This window comes from Hetaerina americana, unplaced genomic scaffold, assembly GCF_022747635.1.
Source record: "Hetaerina americana unplaced genomic scaffold, ioHetAmer1.1.p SCAF_7, whole genome shotgun sequence".
Lineage (NCBI taxonomy): Eukaryota > Metazoa > Arthropoda > Insecta > Odonata > Calopterygidae > Hetaerina > Hetaerina americana.
The window spans coordinates 39,312,828-39,336,298 of NW_027287316.1; the positions used below are offsets into that span (position 1 = coordinate 39,312,828).

General features: G+C 33.7%; 1 protein-coding gene across 3 annotated transcripts in view; it reads right to left on the bottom strand.

Moving 5' to 3' along the window:
• Adar (Adenosine deaminase acting on RNA) overlaps positions 1-23,471 on the bottom strand; it is a 72,390-nt gene that overhangs the window by 18,685 nt on the left and 30,234 nt on the right. For all 3 annotated transcript variants that reach the window (XM_071594813.1, XM_071594812.1, XM_071594811.1), the window contains exons 12-13: positions 21,580-21,835; positions 5,751-5,902 (exon numbers count right to left, since the gene is read on the bottom strand). In XM_071594813.1, the coding sequence (XP_071450914.1) occupies positions 5,751-5,902; positions 21,580-21,835 (408 nt within the window). The remainder of the gene's footprint in view (positions 1-5,750; positions 5,903-21,579; positions 21,836-23,471) is intronic.

Genomic DNA, 23,471 nt, shown 5'->3' on the forward strand with positions numbered 1-23,471 from the left:
ATGGATGATTTTACCAAAACATTATTGCTAATGAAGAATATATTTAAATTGAACTATGTCTTGACTTTCAAGTATTGTGAGCCCCATTCAGTTTCTTTCGGGTTTTCTCGAACCATGACAGTGAACAGTCTCTTGTATAATTTAACTTAAAAACATGAAAATGTTTAAGAAGTTGCGAGCACTGGTTTTAACTGCAGGGAGACTTCTTTGCTGATGATGACTGATTACCAAGAGGAGGAGGGTTATTAGTGAGGAAGGGCAGGAAGAAACCTACATCAACAAAAACAATCGTACAATGTAATGCCCCATCTTTTGAGAAACTTACTGTATTTCAAATGTGCCACATGTGGAAAACAATAAGGTCATGAATACTGAAGAAAAATTGACATTCTGACCAATTTTGAAGATGGACCCTTGGCATGGGACATCAGCCACAACACTAGGCCATGAAATAATATCATCAGCCACTTACATCTTTCAGCTTGGCTTAAATATTACAATATTTCGGGAACATTTTCACATTTTCCAGATATTAATAATTTACAGCTTTGTTTGACGCAAAGAAGTTGCTCCGAAAATACACATTAAATTCAAATGACTTATGCACTATTAACTGCACAAAGATGGAAGCTATTCCTTGATGTATTCAAACCACAGTGGTAAGATATAATGACATCCATATCTTGAACTAAGGATTAACCTCTAGGGCCACTGTTATGGTAATTCCATAATTTTTTATGCTTACTTCAACAGGTCACTTCATTATATTATGATTTCTTGAAATTATGTAGCACCATGAAACCAATAGTGATAACATTTTATCAATAGAATTCTTAAAGATTTTATTGTAAAATGGACTGATTCCACAATGCTCAGTGTGGAAGTTTCTTATCTAAAAAAACCTGTTCCAACAAATGTTCTTATTCTGTACTCATGATGTGAAAGAGAGCCAATATCTCTATGGAATATAAGTATATCATTTGCGAACATGGTATTGGAAAAAAAATGTCAAAACCTTTAAAATACTTGAATGCGGTGAAATGGCAAATTTCAATATGCAATATGAAAGTTCTTTCCACTGTGGCAGTAGGTTATCAGTTAACTCCTTGAGCATGTTACGAACGCGAAATAAACACATGTTGACTTGACTCACAAAAAAATTACGTTAAAAAACAATTAAAATTGTGATATTTCATAATGGATATAGAAAAGAAAATCTTAAAAAGTGTAGCTTAATAAAAAATGTTATAAAATATATTTTCAAAATGAAAAAGATTATTATTCAGATGAATGTAGATCTGTGCAATTGTTCACTGGAAGTTAATAAAGCATAATGATAAAACATCCTTACATCATAAAAATCAAAGCTGATCTGGGGAATCTTACGTATAGTGATACAAAATGCATAAAGAATGGTTCATTATACATTCAACTCTCTTTATTTATCCACTTGCATTAACCATCAATGTCATTTTTATGAAGCCACCCTTACAATATTTAAGTCACATCTGACTCAAAAGAAGTGAACTTTATAAATTAAGAGGGCCTTAGAAGATACTAACGTGATATCATAGAGCTAGGCTGAAGTGGACAACATTCATTTTACTTTGGAATTGCGGTCTCTCCCACTACATATCTCTAAATTGCTCCCCACTGCCAGTTCAGTGCGATGAGCTTTTTTGTCAAACTGACCATTGAGCACTGAGTTCACACTAGCAAACTTATTAGCTTTACTTACATTGTGGAGGGCCACTAAATGATTATAGACTTAAAAATTATGGTAGTTGTATTATTTTAACCATTTTCATCAATGTGATGAACTGAAGTAAAGGACTGCAGTTGAATGAACTTGAGCCATTGAGTGACAGGGCCTTTGATGAACTAATCAGTTGATTGAAAGTTTCTGTAGAGTGATACAGTAGAAGATTCAAGCATATGGGAATTTTTTCCACTTTTCAATGAAGAGGCATTAGTATTGGTGGCGACAGATTTTTTGTTAATGACTTTTTTTAGAGGTATGAAAGTGTGCAACTGTCTTCCTTATTGAAATTGTTGGACTAGGGAGATACATAATGCTGTGAATAAAGAGAAACCCCAAGATGCACAACAATTTCCAAACTGTTAACCTGTGTAAGCAAACAAGAGATGAGAAGTGACCCAGGTTGAAATGAATGAATCTTATTACCACACAAGCACATCCAGGCATCCTCTTAAGGAGTTAATCTTGAAAATGCATTCTTAATTTCTAAACTGAGCGGAAGCAGTTTCATATTGCTTATTTTCTTAGTATTTTCAAGTTTAAGGTATGAAATTCTCCAAACAGGAAAATGTTAGTTGGCATGGAACACAGAGGAGTGTCAATTGTTATTAGCGACTTACAGCTCTAGACATTAAGGGGCAACTATCTCAAGTAAACCCCTATTGGGGTTGATTTACATTTGGGCTCATGTGAAATTACATCAATCACTTCATGAAAATTTAGCGCCATTTTCCAGCCCTTCAAGGCTTTTCACTTATTTCTGATTCAAGATTTCCTGATTATCCATGCTTTCCAGACCAATAATAATAATTTTTTCCATCTTTTTCCTAGAACTGTAATTTTTTAATAGTATCACGCTTTCAAGCATTATCAACTTAAATAATCTTCACATATTTACTACAGTATATTTTATGAAAATCAAAAGGTTTATATTACTAAATTAAAAAAAACAATGCCGTCAATAAATATTTAACAAGTACTTAATGAGGAAAAAAGTAATTATTTCCTTTCCTATTTCCTGAAAAATTTACTAATTTGACCTCCCTTTCTTAAATATTTGGATAAATTTTGAATCATATCCTGTCAAACTCCAATAGCCATAAACACAAAGAGTTTTACATTCATTCAACACTACCAGCCATAAGAGCTCAATTCTATCAACATATCCTGTCAAAGAGGAGAAATATAAAGAATGTGGATCAATATTTTCCAGTGATTTCCCCCGACTTGACGTGGTATTCAAGTTTAGATAAATTTCATTGAATTTTCCAACTAAAGAAATAGAGAAAGACTAATAAAGAAGGTGGTAAAAGTAAGCAGAAATAGTTTCATTAATGTTTTATCTATTTATGGACTTAATAAGGCAAGGTTAAGACTTATAGTCCCTTCTTCCACCAAACCTTTAGGTTGAAGAAGGGCGAAATGTATGTTGAAAACAATTACATACAACTAAGCTTTGGATGGAGGAAAATCCATCAAGGTGGGAATCGAACCCGTGACCTCTGGGTTGGCAGGAGAGGATGTCACCCCACCAAAGGGGCTGCAATAGTTTGGAGGGGACTCAAGCAGACCTAAACTAGGGAAAATTGTAGCACCTATTACAAAATTCTCATAGTCCCTTCTGAACTGGAAAAAATTCTGATAATCAAGTTCATTTTGAATGACACATAAGTTCCCTTATACATCATATAATCAGCCTCAACCACTGAATAAGGTTGACAGCAATTAGATGGTTTCTATCACAGATTTTTTCAGGCTTTAAAATGGATTAATTCAAACTAACCCGATTTCCACTTGTTACACTATTAAGTCACTTTACAGTAACATCAAGGTTGACCTATGATCAGCTATTTGAAGGTTTGTAAAATCATGAAATAAATAGATATTTAATCATTCCAGAATTTTACCCTCATACTATCCATTAAAATCATTTAAACATTTATTAAAACATTCTAATGCTACAAGTAAGACGTTATATTTATAAGATTCTTAAAGACTTTGTTTTTTCTAAGAGTTTTCACTTGATTTACTAGAAAATTTGCATTCAAAAAAGCCAACTGAAATATCCTGTATGTATAATACACAGTACTATTAAAGCAGTTTTCAGATCAGTAGAATACTCCTTGCTTATGTTTAACAGTATAGATGCACTCTATACATACTTTGTTAGAATATGCAGGCACTGAAAAGTTTTCAAATCTTCTTCACCCAAAACTTTGGTCGATTAAATCAATATCAGAGCAAATTTATGGTGGTTAATGGTAAAGGTGCATTTTTGAAAGAGAGATGCAATTTCACTTATGTTCATCTTGGAATTTCTGATTTCCCAGACCTCTTTATGTCTACCATATGTTCACCAAAGGTCCCCAGAACCAAGTTTATATTTTGAATACAATATACTTTTGTTTAACTGAAAATTGGCAAACCTAATAAAAATATATACAACAAGCCCGGTACCACATGCTGTCTAAAAAGAAGAAAACTGAAAACCTTGTACAACACTGCTTTCTTTAATCACAGAAACAGATATTTATATTAGAAATTTAATTTTTTGTTATTTTTTCACTGCATTAATTAATATAATTAGTAAATATATATTTGAAATCATGAAAATTGTTATAAAATTAGCAACATGCACTTTAGAATCTAAAATTTTTTTATGATAATTGCACATCAAATTATTGCGAGAAGTCACTTGTATTTTTCAAACCTAACTATGAATTAAACACTTGCTAAATTAATGCTAACTAAAAATTAGAGACATTCATGCTGAAAAATGTCATATGCATAATTCATACATTTGATGACAAAAAAATTTTATGCAGGATTATTGCAGGCAATTTTGGTATCAGAAACATGATTATGTAAAAATATATTAATAACCTATGCTAGAGTTAATAAGAAAGATACAGATCAGAAGCTCTGATAACCTAATTACTTTCTTATATACAGTAGAGCGCTGATTATCTGTCATTTGGTAATCCAATTAGTGAACTACTATCTCTTGGGGCTAGCGAAAGGTATTTCCTCCTGTCCCATCCACATCCCTCCCACCTCATTATACTCACAGAGGCACTTAATTTTAAGATTATCCTGCCACACTCAAATAATTTAATTATACTAACTTACAAGCATAGAATTGAGCCATTAGGAGCTGTCATAAGTTTTACAACATATTAGTATGATCCAGGCTGACAGCTGTATTCATTCAGGCTGTAAACATTAATTAGAAAACACATGCGGATGCTCATCCTGTAAGCACAATGATGAAAAACTAAGGTGAAAACGTTGAAATGCCACTGTCCATTCATGAGAAACTTATGATAGTACTTAGTCCTGGATAAAAAACCAAAACAGTAGGGCCCTTTTTCTTAACAGTAAATCCATCAATAATGTGCAATAAGAAAAATAACTTATGATAAAAAACTAAAACAATAGTTGCCACATATAAATTGCATGACTTCAGCAACTCATGATACTATTTGCATAAAAGGTTAATATATTTACAAAAATAAATATATAAACATTAAATGCTGATTTTTTGGCATAATCAACAAGAATGAAAACAGCAACTATTTAATCAACTGCCAAAAAATCCAGCTTTGATAAATTGTATAGAACTTTGAATGGAGTAATTGATTGAATCAAGGAAATAATTACGAAAAAGCAGAATAATTCACCAAAAGATACATGGGAGACTCATCTAATATACCACTGATAATAAGGCCATGAAACCCTGTAGCTTGAAGATAGTCAATTTTCCATTATTTTCAGCAATCCAGATTCCCTCAATGACCCCATATAATCAGTGCTCTACTGTTTATCCTGAAGATAAAAATTTCATTGGCATCAATATGAATTTTGGTCATCAACAACCTGCTTTTCCAATCACATTTTCTAGAATCAGAGCCTAATTTGGTCGGGATAAATAAACAATGGCAATTTAGAATTTGCACTTTGCTGTTTACTGAAGGGGACATTGAAGAGTTACCTGTAAAGATGAGATGGGTGGAAGAGGCTTCCCAGCACCACACTGTCAAGGTAGATGGGCTCCACAAGATGAGAGAGCAGTGAGCCCTGCAGTCCAACCACATTCCACTTGCACACCTTGTCCGAGCAGGACATGGTCAGCAGTCGCTGGCCCTGGGCATGTGGCGATGCCATTACTCAAGTCCAATTTCAAACGGGGGAAGAACTTGTGCAAGATATGCCAGCATAATTATGCATGGAAGGTTATGAAGGATTCCATGCTAGGTCTACATATACATAGATATATATATATTGTCGTTATTTTGCTTCAAGCTGGCTGAAAACATTTTGGCTGTGCATGAATACTGGTTGGCATTTTAAGATTTAAAAAGCCAATTAACAAGTGCTTTCTAATTAGCATTAGAGCAAATGCAGAGGAGTTTAGACCGATGGTACCATTTTCTCCGAGCAAAACATGAGAGAATGGAATTATTCATTTTCCAGAGTGACCAAAGCTATAAATGTTAGCTCCTGGTATGCAAATTTTTAACTTGCCAAAACATGTTGCAGATACTTCTCTTAAATTTGGTCTACAAAATTACCCGCTTGAATGGCTTCAATTTAAGCCTCATTTTCAAGGTCAATTTTTTTACGAATAGTTTTCATTAAGCTGAGTTAACCTTCCAGCAGGGATTTTATAATTTGAGCGATAAGGTTCTTAATTAAGAAAAAAGATTATCAAGTCAATCAGTCACTGGCCTGCTGACTCACTGAGCTGAAAATTTATTAGTTACATGGATATTTTCAAATTTAATTTCCTTCAGTTCTCCAATGGTCGAAAATAAGATGGATCTGCAGCAATCCATTGCCAGAAATTTAGACGAAAAAAAATTATGCAAGTCCAGGGTGACATTAAAATTTAGCAGTGGAAGCACTTATGATCCAAATGATGCATTTTGAATGCTCACGTTAATCGTTCTGCATGGAATACACTGCATTAGTGATAACCCACCATGGAATACTCAGGTATGTTCACTAAAACATTTCACTGCACAAGTGCTGCTGGCCAATCGAGAACATGCTCTCCCCCTGTGTGAACTGGGCTTTGTTGTCAAAAACACTCTTTCAATTAGAATATTTTTTTTTACATCAGTTTAAGGAAATGTACAAGTTCACCGATTTGGACAATGTAAGGTGGAGAAGAAAATGCATGCCCACAAATGAAATGCTATCAAGTTTTGCAATTTAGACAACATCAAAGAGATTATTTTAGGTCACAAGAAGGCATTTGCAGCAACTTCATAAAACACACAATGGACCAAAAAAAAACTGTAGCATTAGGTCCACCACCAACAACAGTGAAACACTAGCAATACACAGTCATTTGTACAGATCTTCCAACATTTAAACACTGACCATTTTCATGAAAATGCATGTCAAATTATTATTCAAGTCAATACACATCACACTAAAGAGAGGAAAATGTGTTCAAGCCAAAAATATATGTAATGATGTCAGAGTGGAAAAAAAATATTAAATGGCCGAAGCACTTTCCGCAATCCGGATGAAAATCTACCTAAAGCATAGCCCACCTAAGCAGTATTAATTCAACAAAATCAATTACTTTAAAATAAATACTAATAAAGAGTCATGAAATGGTTAACATTAAATGCAGGCATTATGTTAATTTGAATTACAAGATTAGCATTTCCATTCATAAGATTTCATTCTTAAGTAAAACATGCATACCATGTGGCATACCACACAGCACATATTGTGCCTCAATTCTCACTTCCATCAGTTTAAATGATGATTAAGTAGGATGGTAATCTATTTAAATAACACTATTAAGGGAAATAAGGCTGCAACAAAATAAAACCTAAGGGTCACACTGAATATAGGTTACCATTAGCAAGAAAACATTTAACTGTGTCTTTTGGAATAATGTAAAAAGGTAAGTCTCAAATATTTTCATTAACAATTAATTCTTTACTAAACCCTTCTTTATCAAGTTAATTTTATCTTAGCAAAAGATAAAATGGCTTAATGGCTAACCAAAAAAGATCCTATAGCAGCCAAGAGAGAATTTAAGAAATTCCAATAAAGATGGATTCAATAGATTGTGAAAGTTATTTCAATGAAGAGGAAAATTGATGGAATTAAGAGTGTGGAATTAGACATCAATTTTACATGAACCTATTTTTTAAGCAAACATCAATTTAACAGTGAACTGATTAAATAATTCAGAATTACATCAATTATTCATTTCATAGGCATCACTAAATGAAAGGGATGAACGTATTATCAGTGAAACAAAAATGAAATGTAGAGGAAGGTCATTTAAGTTTTAGGCTCAGTTCCATACTATCATATGTACACCTCCCTATTTAGAGCACACAAAAAATATCTGTTCCTAAAAGAATTAATGAACTAGTGCGTTACCGAAAATAATACATTTTGCACACAGTTGAATTACTTGCAAATACTATGTAAATGTATATAAAATGATGCTTTTATGCAAAGTAACATACTATTTAAGGTTATATTGATGGTATTCCCCAATGAATATTAATGACACACAGCTATCTCAAATCTAACATGATACATATATTTTTATATATATATATGCAGCAAAAATTGGTGCATTACTAATTTGTGTTAATATATACACATTTTTATTAACTATTCAACTAACAAGCTATATGCATTACATTGTTCCTGATTCTTACAACAATTAATAGTCAATATAATCTTCATTTTTCGTATCAGTAAAAAAACTACATGAACAAAAATAATTATTAGACAAAAATTTCAAAAAGACAACGAATGAACATGTTTGCTATACATTAAAAGGGAACAAGCAAATAATTTGTACAAAACTGAGAATTCTCCTGTAAGATAAAAAAAAGACAATGAGTGTATGTTCCTTGGTTAATTTTCATTGTACTAAGTACAATCTTTAATATATTACGTCGGCACAAATGAAATAGGAAACAACCACAGTTATCCCATTACAGTTTATGCTAATGTGATATCTCCATATTCAAAGCATTCAATCACTCTCACTTTTTGTTAGAAACTGAAAAAGCGGTCTCTGTTGTTCTATCCCACAGATCTTATTAGAATGCATTAAAAATATTGACTTTATTTCAACAATGGTAAACGTTATTATGCAAATAAATTTATAAATATTTGCAGCCATGGGCATTCTCTAAAGTCAGTAAGAAAGAATAGTTCCTCTGAGGGTCAAGAAAATGCCTTCGCAAAGTGTCACATCAATAAAAAGTGGTGCCACTCTCATGCTGGACCATTACACCTGATAACTGTTCAACTGGAAAATTTTCTCACAACAAATGAAGAATCGGTTATTGGCGCTAATAATAATTTGATGTTAGCTTCACTCATGCTGAATTGGGGATAGCTGTATTCAAAATTAAATAAAAATGTTCCACCAGATGAGAAACAATAGGATCAATATAGCACAAAACACAATAACTGGAAGTTACATGAGTGGTCCAGCAAAAGTAGTTGGGAACATGCCATGTTAATTCCTATATGAACTGACAGTCTCCTATAATTATCCTGATGATAAACCATGTCTATCAAATCTTGTTCCATAGTTTGAGCATTTGAGATATTCCATTTAATTTTCATAGGTTTAGAAAAGTAATGAACTATCTCCCGATGTAAAATTCAACTGGCAGTGGCCAAAACTATGAAATTGAACACTAACAATATTATGCATTTTGAAGTTTCCAATTAATAAATAAAATTATATTTTTCTTCAAGTTTTGATAATTTTTCAGCCCTTACATTGGAAAACTTCCCCGATAAAGGTATTTACAAATCTAAAACGATAATCTTGGGTCAAAACAAGGATAAGAGTGAGGATAAAAATTGTGGGCTGCACATGAAGTTTCCAGACACCATGCAGAAAATTTTATATTGGAAATAAAACATCACTTTTAATGAGGAACTTTGCTATTGATAATGAATTTGTTCACCTTAATTAATTTTTACATTTCTGCAACATATTCACTATGAAACCCCTAAAATTTGCAGTACCTCTGTGCAAAACGTAGACATTCCACCTGGAAAATGGAACATTTTTTGGCAAAAAGAAATAAAATTATTTTTAACAATGATTTATCTAGATCCATTGAATTTCTTTTCAAATTCATTATTATTTTAATAAAGTTACTAATGGTAATAGTGTCTTTATTGAATAGTCATACGAATGAATGCTACAAATGGAAAACAGAAGCATGTAAGCATTCAGAAGATAAACAATTTATGGGGACTTCAGATAATGTATTACATAGTTAATGGAATGGCATGAAAATACCCAAAAAAGGCTCATCTTTACAATTTTCATTGGCATGTAAACATACCTTATTTTAGCATAGATTATAATGCAGAAAAACCACTTTAAATTATACCCAACGCCAAGAAATCCAAGCACTGGTTCCTCTCAAAGTAAATTAGGTGAATTTGTATTATGACTACCATACTGCCAATAGACTTCTACAAATTATCAATCATGTTAAAAGTAAATTATAATTTTAAATTCTTTATTCACACGAATTATTTCACTAGGGTTAAGCCCTAAGAAGGGGAGTAAAAACTGATGAGCTGGGTCTAGGTGGTTAAGTTGTAGTTTTTAACCTGTTGAAAGGTTCTGGAAACTTATGCCAAACCTAATGTTCAAGTTGAATATTTCACCATGTTCACTAATCCTTAACATAAACTTGTGTACCCATTGCACCATCATAGGCAAACACCTCATTCTCGAGCATCCAAGTTAAGAAAAAACTACCAAAAGACTGTAACATGGACAGATACCAAATAACTTTTTATGAAGCAAACATTAATTCAAATATGGGCAGTAACTAACAAATATCATCTGGGAAACTGATTATGTTTTATCCATCACCTTGAAAATGACAGACTAATGAAGCAATGATCGCTTAAGACCTGTTCATTTGGCTATTACTTATCATAGAAGAAATTAATTCAAGTCTTCAATGAAACATACCGATTATAACACAGAAGAATCCATCTGTTAACATAAAGGGAAACTTTTTTTACTGACCTTTCATACGTCACTTGTGCTACAGCACGCTCTCTGGTAGAGCTAGGCATGTTCCTTCAAGTGCAATATATAAACTTGTCAACATCTCGAAATATGACACTTTAGGGAGACTTCAATCATGGAAGCAGTGAGAAAACTATTCTCTGTGGGAAGGCATTGGGAGAAGTATTTAGCAGAGACAATGAATTGTTAAAAGAAATGAGGCACTGGGATAAGAGAAGGATGCTAACAGTGTGAAAGCTGGTGAGCTTGATGGCCTTGGATGGGAACTAATATGCATATTCCTCATCAAAACCTCATGCAGTGATCCTTAGCTCAGGAGGCCAAAGAGAATGGGGTAGGAAGAATAACTTATCTTCCTCGGTGCCTTCCAAGAAGTGCTGTGATATCAGAGGAACCTGAACTTGTGAGAGATGCATATAAACTTACTTTTACTGTTACACCATTGAAAAAAAGGTGCATTTAGCACACAGGTACATTTGATAATTTGATGTAGCACTCAGACTTTCAATGTCATCGCTAACATGAACAGCAAAACAATAAAATGAGGCCATTATTCAAATTGAGGTGATTAGATGTGTAGGATACTATTCTTTAGTTTTAATGAGTTGGGGAATCATCCCCTCAGGATGGAATCTCAGATGACTTCTTTTTTAAGACTAACTTGAAAGGAAGCATGCACAAATATTAGCATTTACTGAATTTAGTGCATTATTACATTAGTAATGGACACATAGCATAGGAGCATAAATTATCAGTAAATAGCAAACAAATGCAAAAATGCAGCATGCAGAAAGGAAAAATGTAACATGCATCACAAGCAATTTACACTTGGACATCTAAGGATCACCAGGGACAGGATACAAAAATGCAGCCTGATGCATACTTTGCAAAAATGCATACTTTAATTATCTGGTTCACCTAAAATGGATATATTTTGGAAGCAAATTTGCAAATAACAGTGAAACCCCAATTTAATGCTATTCTTAGAGAGCTAAGTGTTTTTCATGAGAAAGAGAAGCCTATATGGAACTTTTCAATCTGTATGTTTTGAGAAAAATGTGTTGAATGCTGTCAGTTTTCTCACCTCATGGCCTTTGGTTCAAGGAGTTGACCAGGGTTTATGGTAGAAATGAGACAAAAATGGATGCCATTTCACTTGATACCTAATGGGTGACAATTTCTGCAACAAGATTCAAAAGGTTAGCGATATTGAAAGTAACTTACTTAATAAATTGCAATTACTTTTATTATACTTCCTCCAAATGATATTTTGGAAGAACCATTAATTAGTATAATTTACTCACCCCATTGTTGGGGACATGCGAGGTATAATTTTGTATTGCTGTGTGTTTGAATATAGGCCAACCCCCCCACAAAATATCACCATAATTTGAAAAAAAATTGACTTTTGAAGATTTTGGATTGAACACTTCCATGCAACCTAAAATATGCTTGGCATTGCATTTTTACAATGTTAAGGTGAACATTAGAGGTATTTATGAGCATGTTTTTTACATGAATTTATCTTTCCACACTCTCCCTGTAATCCATGAAAGATGGCAAAAGATGTCTCCCCAATTGTTCTCAATGTTGCAATAACCCAAGAGTGCACAACACTTTAATCAGCCTCTGATAGCCCTGTCTCTGAAGAAATTAATTTTTGTCACAGGAAACTGAAAAGTAGAAGAGCTCAAATCTAAGGAGTATGGTGGATGCTCTGGGGTTTACTATTGCCACCTTAATTTCTATTTGACAGTCTCATTTCATTTCTTCAAAACCAATCTTATAGTACGAGTAAAATAACGAACGCCATTACTTAGTGTCATTTTCCTTTTCCATTATTTCTGCAATACCACATCTGCCATCTGCATATCTTATGCTGGGGATTGCATCTCTAATACCAACAATTGCCATGAGAGCACTATTTCAAAAGTAGTTTTGTCATTACTTTTCAATCATCCCTCATTTAGTGGACTATGGCCATCGATTTTGTCTTTCTGTTCCTTTCCAGATAACTTACATATTGTGGTGTCAGTGACAGCAAAAGAGAACATCTTTATACATGCCATCGGAATACAAAAAGTTGAGCATTAAAATATGTTATCACATTATTGGTAAACATCTGTTTCCTTAACGAACCAAATTTTTATGGCATGGCCTGATACATCAATAAGACAAAGTTCAATATGGAGATGCCTATTGACTTAAGGTTTTCAAGTTGAAAACATTAATTTTCAAGAGGTAAAAAAAAGGGTTTTTTAAAAAATATTTAAAGGTTGCTTCACCATAATCACATATCCCACCATTAAGATGTGCTTCTGAGAAGGTCTTCAGTTTTACTACCAAACTTCTGTAAACAAAAAGATTTGCACAGGGTGCAATACAATTTGAATTTTACATTACTTCATGAGGACGCAGAGACATAAAAAGCTAATGGTAAACATAGTATACATCCTTACATAATAATATATTCTCCCCAATTCCAGATTTTCCCACCCAATCTAAGGTTTTTCCTGTGCTTTTTACAATTATTAAATAGCCTCATACTTCTTTGTATTATGTATTACTGTGCGCACCAAAGCCTTAAGATGCAAGGACATATTTTAAAGTAAATATGTAAGTTTCACCTTATACTAAATTAAGGTTGAAATCTTCCATGATGCCAGTTTTGACAGAATCACTTTCATGACTGACTTGAAATCAAGGTACATTAAACAAAAGAAAAAACTTTTTGAATGGCCTTAACCCTATGCATATAAAAATGTATTCTATGAACTCTGAAGCAATGGTTATAGAAAACAGCAACAAATCACTTTAAAAATAATTTAGAAATGTGAGGCATAGAAGAAAATGTTCTTGAGAAAAGCATTTGCCGGCAGAACAACAGATATGGAAACTGACAATGGCATATAGAATGGCTTAAAAATACAAATGCATATTTTGAAAAAATAATCAGTTAAACAACATTAAACCCTAGAATGGATTTTTAGTTTTGTCTTATAGCCATGAAAAAACCCACCTGCTTATTGATAGTGTAATTTGGTCATTAGCTAAAGATATCATATTGAAAGCAACCAGGGATCGGGATGGTGCAGTGGCTAACTTCCAGGCTTCCCACTAAGGGAGCCCGGGTTTGAATTCCAGAGGTGGCAGATATATTTCAGTGGTATCCCGATCCCTACTTGAGATGCTTTGTGGAGAGCACTTTGAGTCAGTACAACATCCGTCAAATGGGACGTTAAACTGCAGATCCCTTGGCACCTATCAACAAGAGAATGTTAATGCCGATGCCAGGTTTCTCTCCACCCTTCCTTTCCCATCAATCCTTAAAGGCGTAAAAGACCTTAGCTGTCGGTTGCCTATCCTAAAAAACTAAAAACTTGAAAGTAACCTTAGGTAGCTTAATCAGAAGGATAAGTGGTCTTGTGAACTAAAATAAATTTTTTTAACACATCCTTCAAAGTACTTTATTTAATAATTATATATTTCTTGGAGCCTATGATTTCATATAAATTCTTTGAGACACATTGGCTTCGAATGACAGTCAGCAGAACCACATAATGCAAGTGCAATCCATTCCACAATCTTTCTCGTAAAACAAAATACTTGTTTAGTTTAACAACTTTTTGCATAAAATTAATTTAAAATACAATAATGCCTTCTACACTACAAAAAATAAATTATGTAGAATGTTTATTCAAAGAATTTTCAATACATAGATAAGGATCGTGGATTAAATTCACCTTTTCTTCTTTTGCGGAATGAAGCAACTGTGAATGCGAACTTGATTTGTATAAGCAAAATAATCGAAATAAATTTTTAATTATTTGTGATCTGTGCCCAGTTCCTTCTTACTAGAAAGCTGTCTAGAGACATTTGTTTTCACTGACGATTCCAAATCAGGTGAAAATGCAACACAAAATGATTTTAAAATAAATTTATGGCATACATCACCACTGCCTTATTAGGGCGATGCCTCTTAAGCATGGTATGATGCAATAATTACCTGTGACCTCGACATTTCATTCAGCCGGCTGTTTTGGACTTAACACTTCTTGACGGCTCGTGGAGTTTTTGAATTGTTAACAAGCAGCAGCTTAAGAATCGCTGCTTGCATTTGTGCAAAATAGAAGCATGAGCCTGCCTTTCATTGCCTTGTGGTTGGGCAATTCATTCTCATCCACTATTATGAGCACAAATATACGCTTCCGCTTCTTCTGTCCGAAGAGAACAGTCTTGTCACAATTAAATCCATGTTGTGGCAGGTAAGTCTCAGAATGTACGAGCTTTTTGAAGTCACCGATTAAGTTCTCTGCTGCCTTAGACTCAGAGCTTGCTGCTTTATTACACCTCACAATGCCATGGATGACGGTTCTTCTCGTTAACTCCTCGAACCACACATGACTGCTTTTAAATACTTCTTCGGTTATTTATGATCCTGATATTTTATTAACAAGGTCTGCAAAAATCACTTTCCCCTTCTCACAAATTATTTTCTTGTTAACGGAGTCGCATTCCAATTGCTTTTGACTTATGCACATGAGAAGCAACCTTTTAACATCGTTGAGAATACGTAACCATTGCATAGATACTCATCACTCAATTTGAAGCATCTATCTCCTTATTCTTGAAGAAAAGGCCAATCGTTGATGTCGACCGATTGTTGATGAATACTAGACCAGCCATGCTCCCACCTTGGTCCTGATTTTTAATGATTTTACTTTTCATTTCTACTGTTATTTTTTTTTTTAATTCTCTAATGGCTTTCTTCTTGCAATTTTTTTTTGAGGTCAATTTAAAAACTATGCACAAAATATTATTGAGCTTTGCACAAAAATATCATTAATAATATGTTTGAACACTAGTTTGGAAAAATGTGTGATCACTAGCGACACTAAGATATTTGTTTGTCTCTAGCAGAACTATTGTGAGAGACAAACTGCAGTAGCAGGCGTGCAATGAATCTGGGAATTACCTTCTCCTTGTCACTCCATATGCGAAAAGTTGCTCATTAAGCAAGTCATTTTCAGGACCAATATTTTTGCTCGTTACGCAAATTTTTCCCAGTGTGAGGTGCTTGTTAAGTGAGGTTCCACTGTATACGTAAACCTAAGCAAAGTGAAAAATTGCTGAATGGAATTAAGAATTGTCTAATTTATAATGCCAGTTTATGAAAAATCTATCCCTTACAAATTCCAAATATTTAAACTGAAATTTCAGTTAATAATGAGTGGAATTTAACTAAAGGTACCTGACAAAAACTTTACGGACTTCTGAAAGGAAATAAAAAAAGGGCTGTCCTAGCATGTGAAAGGAATTTAACTGTAGACAAAATGTATATCCAATTAATATTTGATCATAAAACATCAAACGGCAAGAGCAGAAAAAAGCACATTGAGCAGAAGTGTACAAAATATACAAAAAATTAAACAATGACAAATACTAAAGAACTACAAAAAGTTTCCAACATGGCACTGCAAAAGGTATGACGACAGCAGTGTCACATAATTGAACTTTGAATGACACATTAGACAAGAAGCAGCAATGGAAATAATTTTACATGAACATTGACAACTAAGATCTAACTAGGTAACACTCACATTAACAATGTAAAAGCTGCATTCACATGTTCACAACAACAAAAAGTTTTAACATTTGTTTGTTTAGGGAGATAATAAATATTAATAAATGTTTTTATGAATTGCATTAAATAAGGTATAAGTTCCTTGAAAAAAAATTCGAATGGCCTTTTTGCAGAGAAGTTTTCTCAATAAAGAAGCCATAATATAGGTGGTAAAAGGGGCTATATTGTGTATAGTATCCGCCGTCACTTTGTGGAAACTATTCATAATGAATAAGAATTACTTAATTTTTCCGCACAAACTTTTATTTTTACGACCGGGTTTCGACGAGGATCGTCATCATCAGGTCCTGATGATGACGATCCTCGTCGAAACCAGGTCGTAAAAATAAAAGTTTGTGTGGAAAAATTAAGTAATTCTTATTCATTATGGGCTATATTGTCTCAATCTCACCTAAATAAAGACATTAAATAAATGATGAAATAGCAAAAGAGGCATAAAATCTATTTTCAGCAGTGATTGAATCACTTTTTACACGAGGCTTTGAGGTAAGAAATGACTTGATGAAACTTTTCTGTACAAAGGAAAATTAACAATACTTCTTGTTAATTTCATTAACAAATAATAACAATATTTGATATACTTTGAGTCATAGGGCCATATTTTCCGAGAGATGATGTTTTAAATTTCAGTGCAACATGAACTTTGCATTAAACTCATATACTACGATGGAAAATTAATCTGTCACATCATACCGGTAGTATTACTCTTTAAAACTTAAAAAAGAGTTAACATTAACAAAACTGAAGCTATTTCATCATTTTTAAGATATTATGTCATTAACAAGATTATCATAGAGTAGTAGTAGTTTTAGGGGACGCGACTGACAGCTGAGGTCATTTGCGCGAGTTCCATAGAGCTGTCAAAGTTAATAAATGAGTGATTTCTAGGGAGGGTGGACTCAATACAAGGCACTGGAATAATTCAGCTAGATATTATCGAGTACTGACTCAAATTTTCCTGAAGTATCAAGATTATAACTATATCATGAGATTAGTAATTTCAAAATTGGAATTGTTACATTCAAGATTGGAATTATTTTGGCAACTACATAATATTTCCACTGATTTTTCACTCAGGGATTCTATTAATCAGATGAACCTTAGTCTTTTTTATTTACATGCCCGATTGCAATGAATGTGACCAATTATGTCATAATTAATATTTAACATATAAGTGATTAATTGGGGTTTTGCCTAGCCAAAATTTGGCTAAAAAATTTTTTGCCTCAAAATATAGAAGAAAATTATTTTAATTCAGAAAAAGATCCCAAGCAAAATGATGCACAAGAGTCAACTGTATCTACTTATTGTTATCCATTACGGCAATGTATTTTTATGTTACTCTTATGCAAAGTCTACCAAATGTTTTCATACATGTATGTCTCGCAGCCAATCTAAGCAACACTAATTCATTGGCATTTTCCCTGATTCCTATTATGTACCACATTATATTTAACCCAATTGTAAAAAAAAACTTCCATCAGTTGACACTATTTACTAATAAGTTGGCAAACCCATTTAAGTATTATACATTACAATAGCTGAGTGGAGCACTGAAACATCTCACCGCTGTCACGCTCAATGGAGTTTATGTTGATTTAAGTGATACTGCCAATTACCTGACACTTTTGAGAAATGTTCAAGAATTTTTTGTGAACTAGTAATTTTTGCACACCAACAATGCAGGTCAATGATGGGTAAATGATAATTTATATGTCATGTCACCACGCGATTTGAGGGAGAGTTAAGTGAAATGACCAAACAATTTAATGATAGTACCATTACCAACAACACATGCCACTGTGCGGCTAGCCGGTCAGCCTGAGTCAAAAATCATCCAGAATTGGTCAAATGGATGTTTACTACAATATATCAATTGAAATATTTTTAAAATTATTCCTTTGTTAATAAAACATGTCATCCTGATGTATTTGAAATCTAAAAATCTTAGCCCTGGTGGAGGTAGGGTAACGTCCTCCTTTGCCAATCCAAGGGTCACAGGTTCGATTCCTGCCTGGGCTGGTTTTTCCCCACCCACCGCTTTGGTGTTCGTAATCGTGTTCATTGTTGTCAGTGTCAAGATTATGATGTAAAAAGGCCAAAAAGTGCTGTTTTGGGACTAAGGCTAAATAAATAAATTAATTAAATAGCAAGAAGTTAAGTTTAAACTTTAGCCGAAGGACCATATATTTTTACTGGATTTTATTTCCTGATTTAAAGGATATTTTGTTATAATTATAGTTTCTGCTGTTAAAGGTGTGCAAAATGTTTTTGAGCAGAAAGTTTTTAAGCTTAAGTTTGAATGTTAAAACTTATACTTCCTACATAAGTTATACCCGTACTTTTGCGCAGAAAACATCACCAGTTAATAGGAGGCAGGAATGGAATTATTACATCACTGCAGTAAATGTAGCGTGCATCATAGAATCAATGTGAGGGGCATGGAATGGAGAGAAATCAGGAAAAAATAAAATTAATGAGAGTCCCTAGAAGTGTGGAATTTGTTACATATAAAGGAAGACAGAAAAAATTGGACCTTGTAGAACAAACCGCATATTTAGAATTATTACTCTGGAACTTACAAAAGAATTTGTTTCTTTAATGATTGATGATGGAGATTGAAGACTAGAGGTAAGTAAAATACTAATGAAGACTTTCACATGGTGCGGTGGAAGATTGTTCAAAAATGCGTTCATTGAGAGGCGGAAAGGAAACTGCAATACTTATGCCTGGTCCATTTAATCAAGGCATAGAGACATTTTGGAATAGCATCATGAGCAGGGGATGTTTTTCTAAGATTTCAAGGGAATTATTCAAAATGTTATGCCAGTTAAAAGTACTTTAACTAGATGCTGAATGATACTGCCCTTCTTCTTAGTCCCACTGTAAATGTTCCCAGGGTTAACTTGATAAAACAAGCTTTTCATGTCCAGAGGTAAATTAGCGCATTAAAAAATGTAGCCTATGTAACAAAAGAAAAAACAATATTTTAAGCCGAAATAGCATATTATATCCGAAAAAACTTGCAAGTCAATAGGTATGTTATTGGGAATTAACCTTCACACAAAACAACTTCAGTTCTAAAGTTATGATTTTCCACCTAAAAGTGGAAAAGGTTAGGTATTCATTACAGTAACCAACCAGGAAGTTTTTTCTGATAAACGACGGTAGTGCATCCTTCCGAGTTTTAAGGCATGTGAAACTCACAATTCAGTTCCCTTCCATGTGCCACTATTTGGTCTACCACGAATTTCTAGTGACCAGAAAATCACAACACTGGATTTTTAGATGGACTCTCATAATATATCAACTGGTATTTAAACCCAGAACCCCCCTGACAGCTGCTAAATGCATTATTAACTGACTCTGAATGTTACCCACAAGAACTGAAAAAAACTTTTCATGTTTTCATTACATGAGAACTCACTTCATCCAAGTTTTTCCCATTTAATAGCAATTCATCCTATGAAATATGAACAGACTGATAGCAGCAGTTTCACCATTTGGTGATCATAATCAGCAATTCACATATTTCACAGGAAGATTTTTTCGAAGAGCTCTGCATGAAGCTCTGAAGGATGTTGAAATAATGGATACCTAAAGCAGGTCTCCACAGCAAACTCCACCTCTACTTGGAGCTTCCTTTTAGTCTATTAATTCTATTGTAGAAAGAATTATTTTGGTTGCTAATTGCTATCAACTGGCATTGGTTGCAGCATCAATGTATTGATAGTAGCTTGATGCTTAAAAATGCACTCCAAGCACTAACTATACCTTTCAGCAATGTAACGAGCATGATATGTCTTGAAAATAATAGTAGCCATTACTGTTATTTCTTCATTTTCATCATGTACACGCAATTCCATTGCCTGCAAGATATCTTGGGTGATATTCAAGAAACTTTGTACCCTTCATGGACATCATAAAAAGCTGCTCCAGGATAATATAGCAAGGATCAACATCAGAATCACTAATTTTGTAGCCTGGAGCTATGCCATGAAGGCAAAGACTGATATGTGTGCATTTGATATCATTTTTTCCGGGCATTTTTTGCTTCCAGTTCCTGAAAAGTATGGGTCCCCATCAACAGCATAATCCTATGATGTAAATTTTATTCCTTGGACCTTTAAAAAAGCTTAAAAAAGGGATTTCACTGCATCTGAAATACATTGACAACTTCTATAAAAAAAGTGAGTGGATAACCTGTTCAACATTGAAATGAAATTGAACAAGTAAGGGCTAATTAATAAGTAACAACTAATATTTATGCAATCACACTTGCGAGATATTGAGCATTCATGTAGATTTTCCATTCCTCTAATTATTACACAAGTGTATTACGTTCATTCACATGATGCCATGCAACAAGCAATGGCATGCTAGACAATTCCCCAAAATGTTGGTGACAGAAACTCATGTAAAAAAAAAACTTCAACATTTATTTGAATTCAAGATTTTCATTTTTACAATTTTGAAAACCTTTATCCCTCTTGGTACTTTATTTTCCCTCTGAGCATCAATTAAATACTTTCTCCCAAAGACAATCTACAGCATGGCATGGTATGACAGCTGCGAGAAGCAAAAAACCAAGCTAAATAAACTTTGGGTTGAGTTATCCCAGATAATTTCATCTATTCCATTTTACATTAAAAATGAAAGATACAGTAATCAACCGGAAGGTTGGTTTGTCAAATGATGGCATAGTTCACCCAATGCTAAGCCCAACGGCACATGAAATTCATACATCAGGGTAAGGGGGCCAGATCCTTTCCCTGTGCTGGTCATGGTTTCCAAAGAAATTCTGGTACCCAAAAATCACACACCTTGGAGGTTGTCCAGAGGGGCTTGCATGGGAATTGAACCTGTGCCCCCAGGTCTGTAGTCCAATGCTCTACATCTGGTCTACCACATTCCCTTCAGTTTACATTAATAATTTGAATTCCTCTGAGAATACTCGATAATTTTCCTTCCATATAGGTTCTGCCACCACCATTCTCTGAGAAATTATCAGGCCTGGTACCAATGCTAAATTGGTGCATGACAAACAGCATGCTGAAATTGTAATTGAACTGAAAACTTACGCAAGGCAGGAGGGGGGAAGAGAGGTCATACCTGCATGACGCCATCCCATGTCTGAATCCCATCAGATGACTTGACTGGTATAGTACCCTCTCCTGACTCAATCTTGGTCCTCAACTGCCCACGTGCTCGGCGGTTGGGGTGCCTGTCCAGAGGGGCTGATGAGGAAACTACACCCGATGTGCCCAGACCTCGGGTTCCTGCCTGTCCACTGCCACCACCAGAGCCATTGGCGGCCTGATTGTCACCTGCACCTTGCATACACCCCAGCTCATGCGGCGAGAAAATCCTGGATAGCGAAATGATTGTGTGGGAAGCTCAAATGAAATTTTTATCTGGGAGAGAAGACATCGAGCAATAGCCTAAAAGAAGTCTATAGTGGCATCAAAGCTCTAGAATTCCAAAAGAATGGAAATACTGATGATTTTACTTCACTAGCTAAATAGTTTCCAGACTTAAAAAGGTGGAATTTTTCCATTATGAGGTTCAGAGGATAAAAAAAGTTGCTATTCCATGATCACAATTTATTTTTCAAAACAATGGTTTCCCCACCATGCAAAATACACCCAATAAAAAATACATTCAATTACCAGCCATCATTTTTTCCTAATGACTATGTACAGCAGTGAAACCATGGTTGCAAAATCTAAACTGTGAATTTCAAATAACAATGTTTTTTGTGGTCTAAATCTCACAATAGTGAAAAAAATACCCAACAATTGCTGTTACAATTATTAGAAAGGTTGACGAAAAATAAATTAAATTAATTATGTCAAATAGGATTATCTACTGCCAAGTTTTTTAAAGATGCATTGACCAGAAGTAATATGAATCAGGGAAAAAATGACTTTATATTAATAAAATATTATGCATAAATTGAGATGTATCAGTGTAATAAAGAGTAACTTTTATTAAAAACTAGAAGTGGGAAAAGCTTCATTATTATTAATTTCAAAAATATAAGTTAATATTTTACAGAATGCAATCACTGATGAGCTGCATTGACTGAAATTGCATAACTGACTGAACACAAGCAAATTGTATTGCGTGCCAAATTCTTACAGCAGAACAAATTAATTTGACATTTCTTGAATATAATATCAGGCATGGCGGAGAGTGATATGCAATGACAAACATTTCCAAGAATTTAAGGATTTTAACAACCAGAAGATATAGATTGTGCCAACATAACTTCCTTTTTTCAAATGCAAAATGCTTTCAAAAAAGGAAGTTATGCTGCCACACCCTGTATTAGTTCAAAACACTTCATGCCAGTGATTGCATAAACTGCATGACTGACATGATACATGGTCAAAATCTATCATATCCATGGTCAAAAAATATTTATTTTGTTCTTTTGACTTGAAGTGATGGAAACCCTGATGGCAAACTATTGTACCAACCTGTAAATTCATAAATTAAAATTGCCATCATTTAATATCTCATCGTAAACTCTTATAGATAAAATGCATTTTGCATTAAACATGCATGGCAATAAAATTGATTTTTGTAACTGTGAAATCTCCAATTCAATATGATACATTAATTTCTGTAGATTTCTCTAAACCTTGAGAACCAGTAGTTTTCTATTAATTCACTTAAGTAGTTATTAATGAGTAAACTAGTAAATGAATATCTGAGCAGCAGAAGCATCGATATCTTAAAGATTGACATAGGAAAGCATACAGCTATCATATTTATACCAAATTATCCCATTAAAAAAAATATATACTTAGATGAATTGCTATGTGATTTCCATTACATGAAATAATATATTTGTATTTAATGAGGAGAAGCAAATTCAGTTGTAGTATTATGTCATTTTATTACACCAGCTATTTATTCTTGAATAAAGACCTCAAATTCTTTCCTGCAAAACTTGGTTAATTAATTAATGAATATCACTTTTTTGCATCCATAGCACT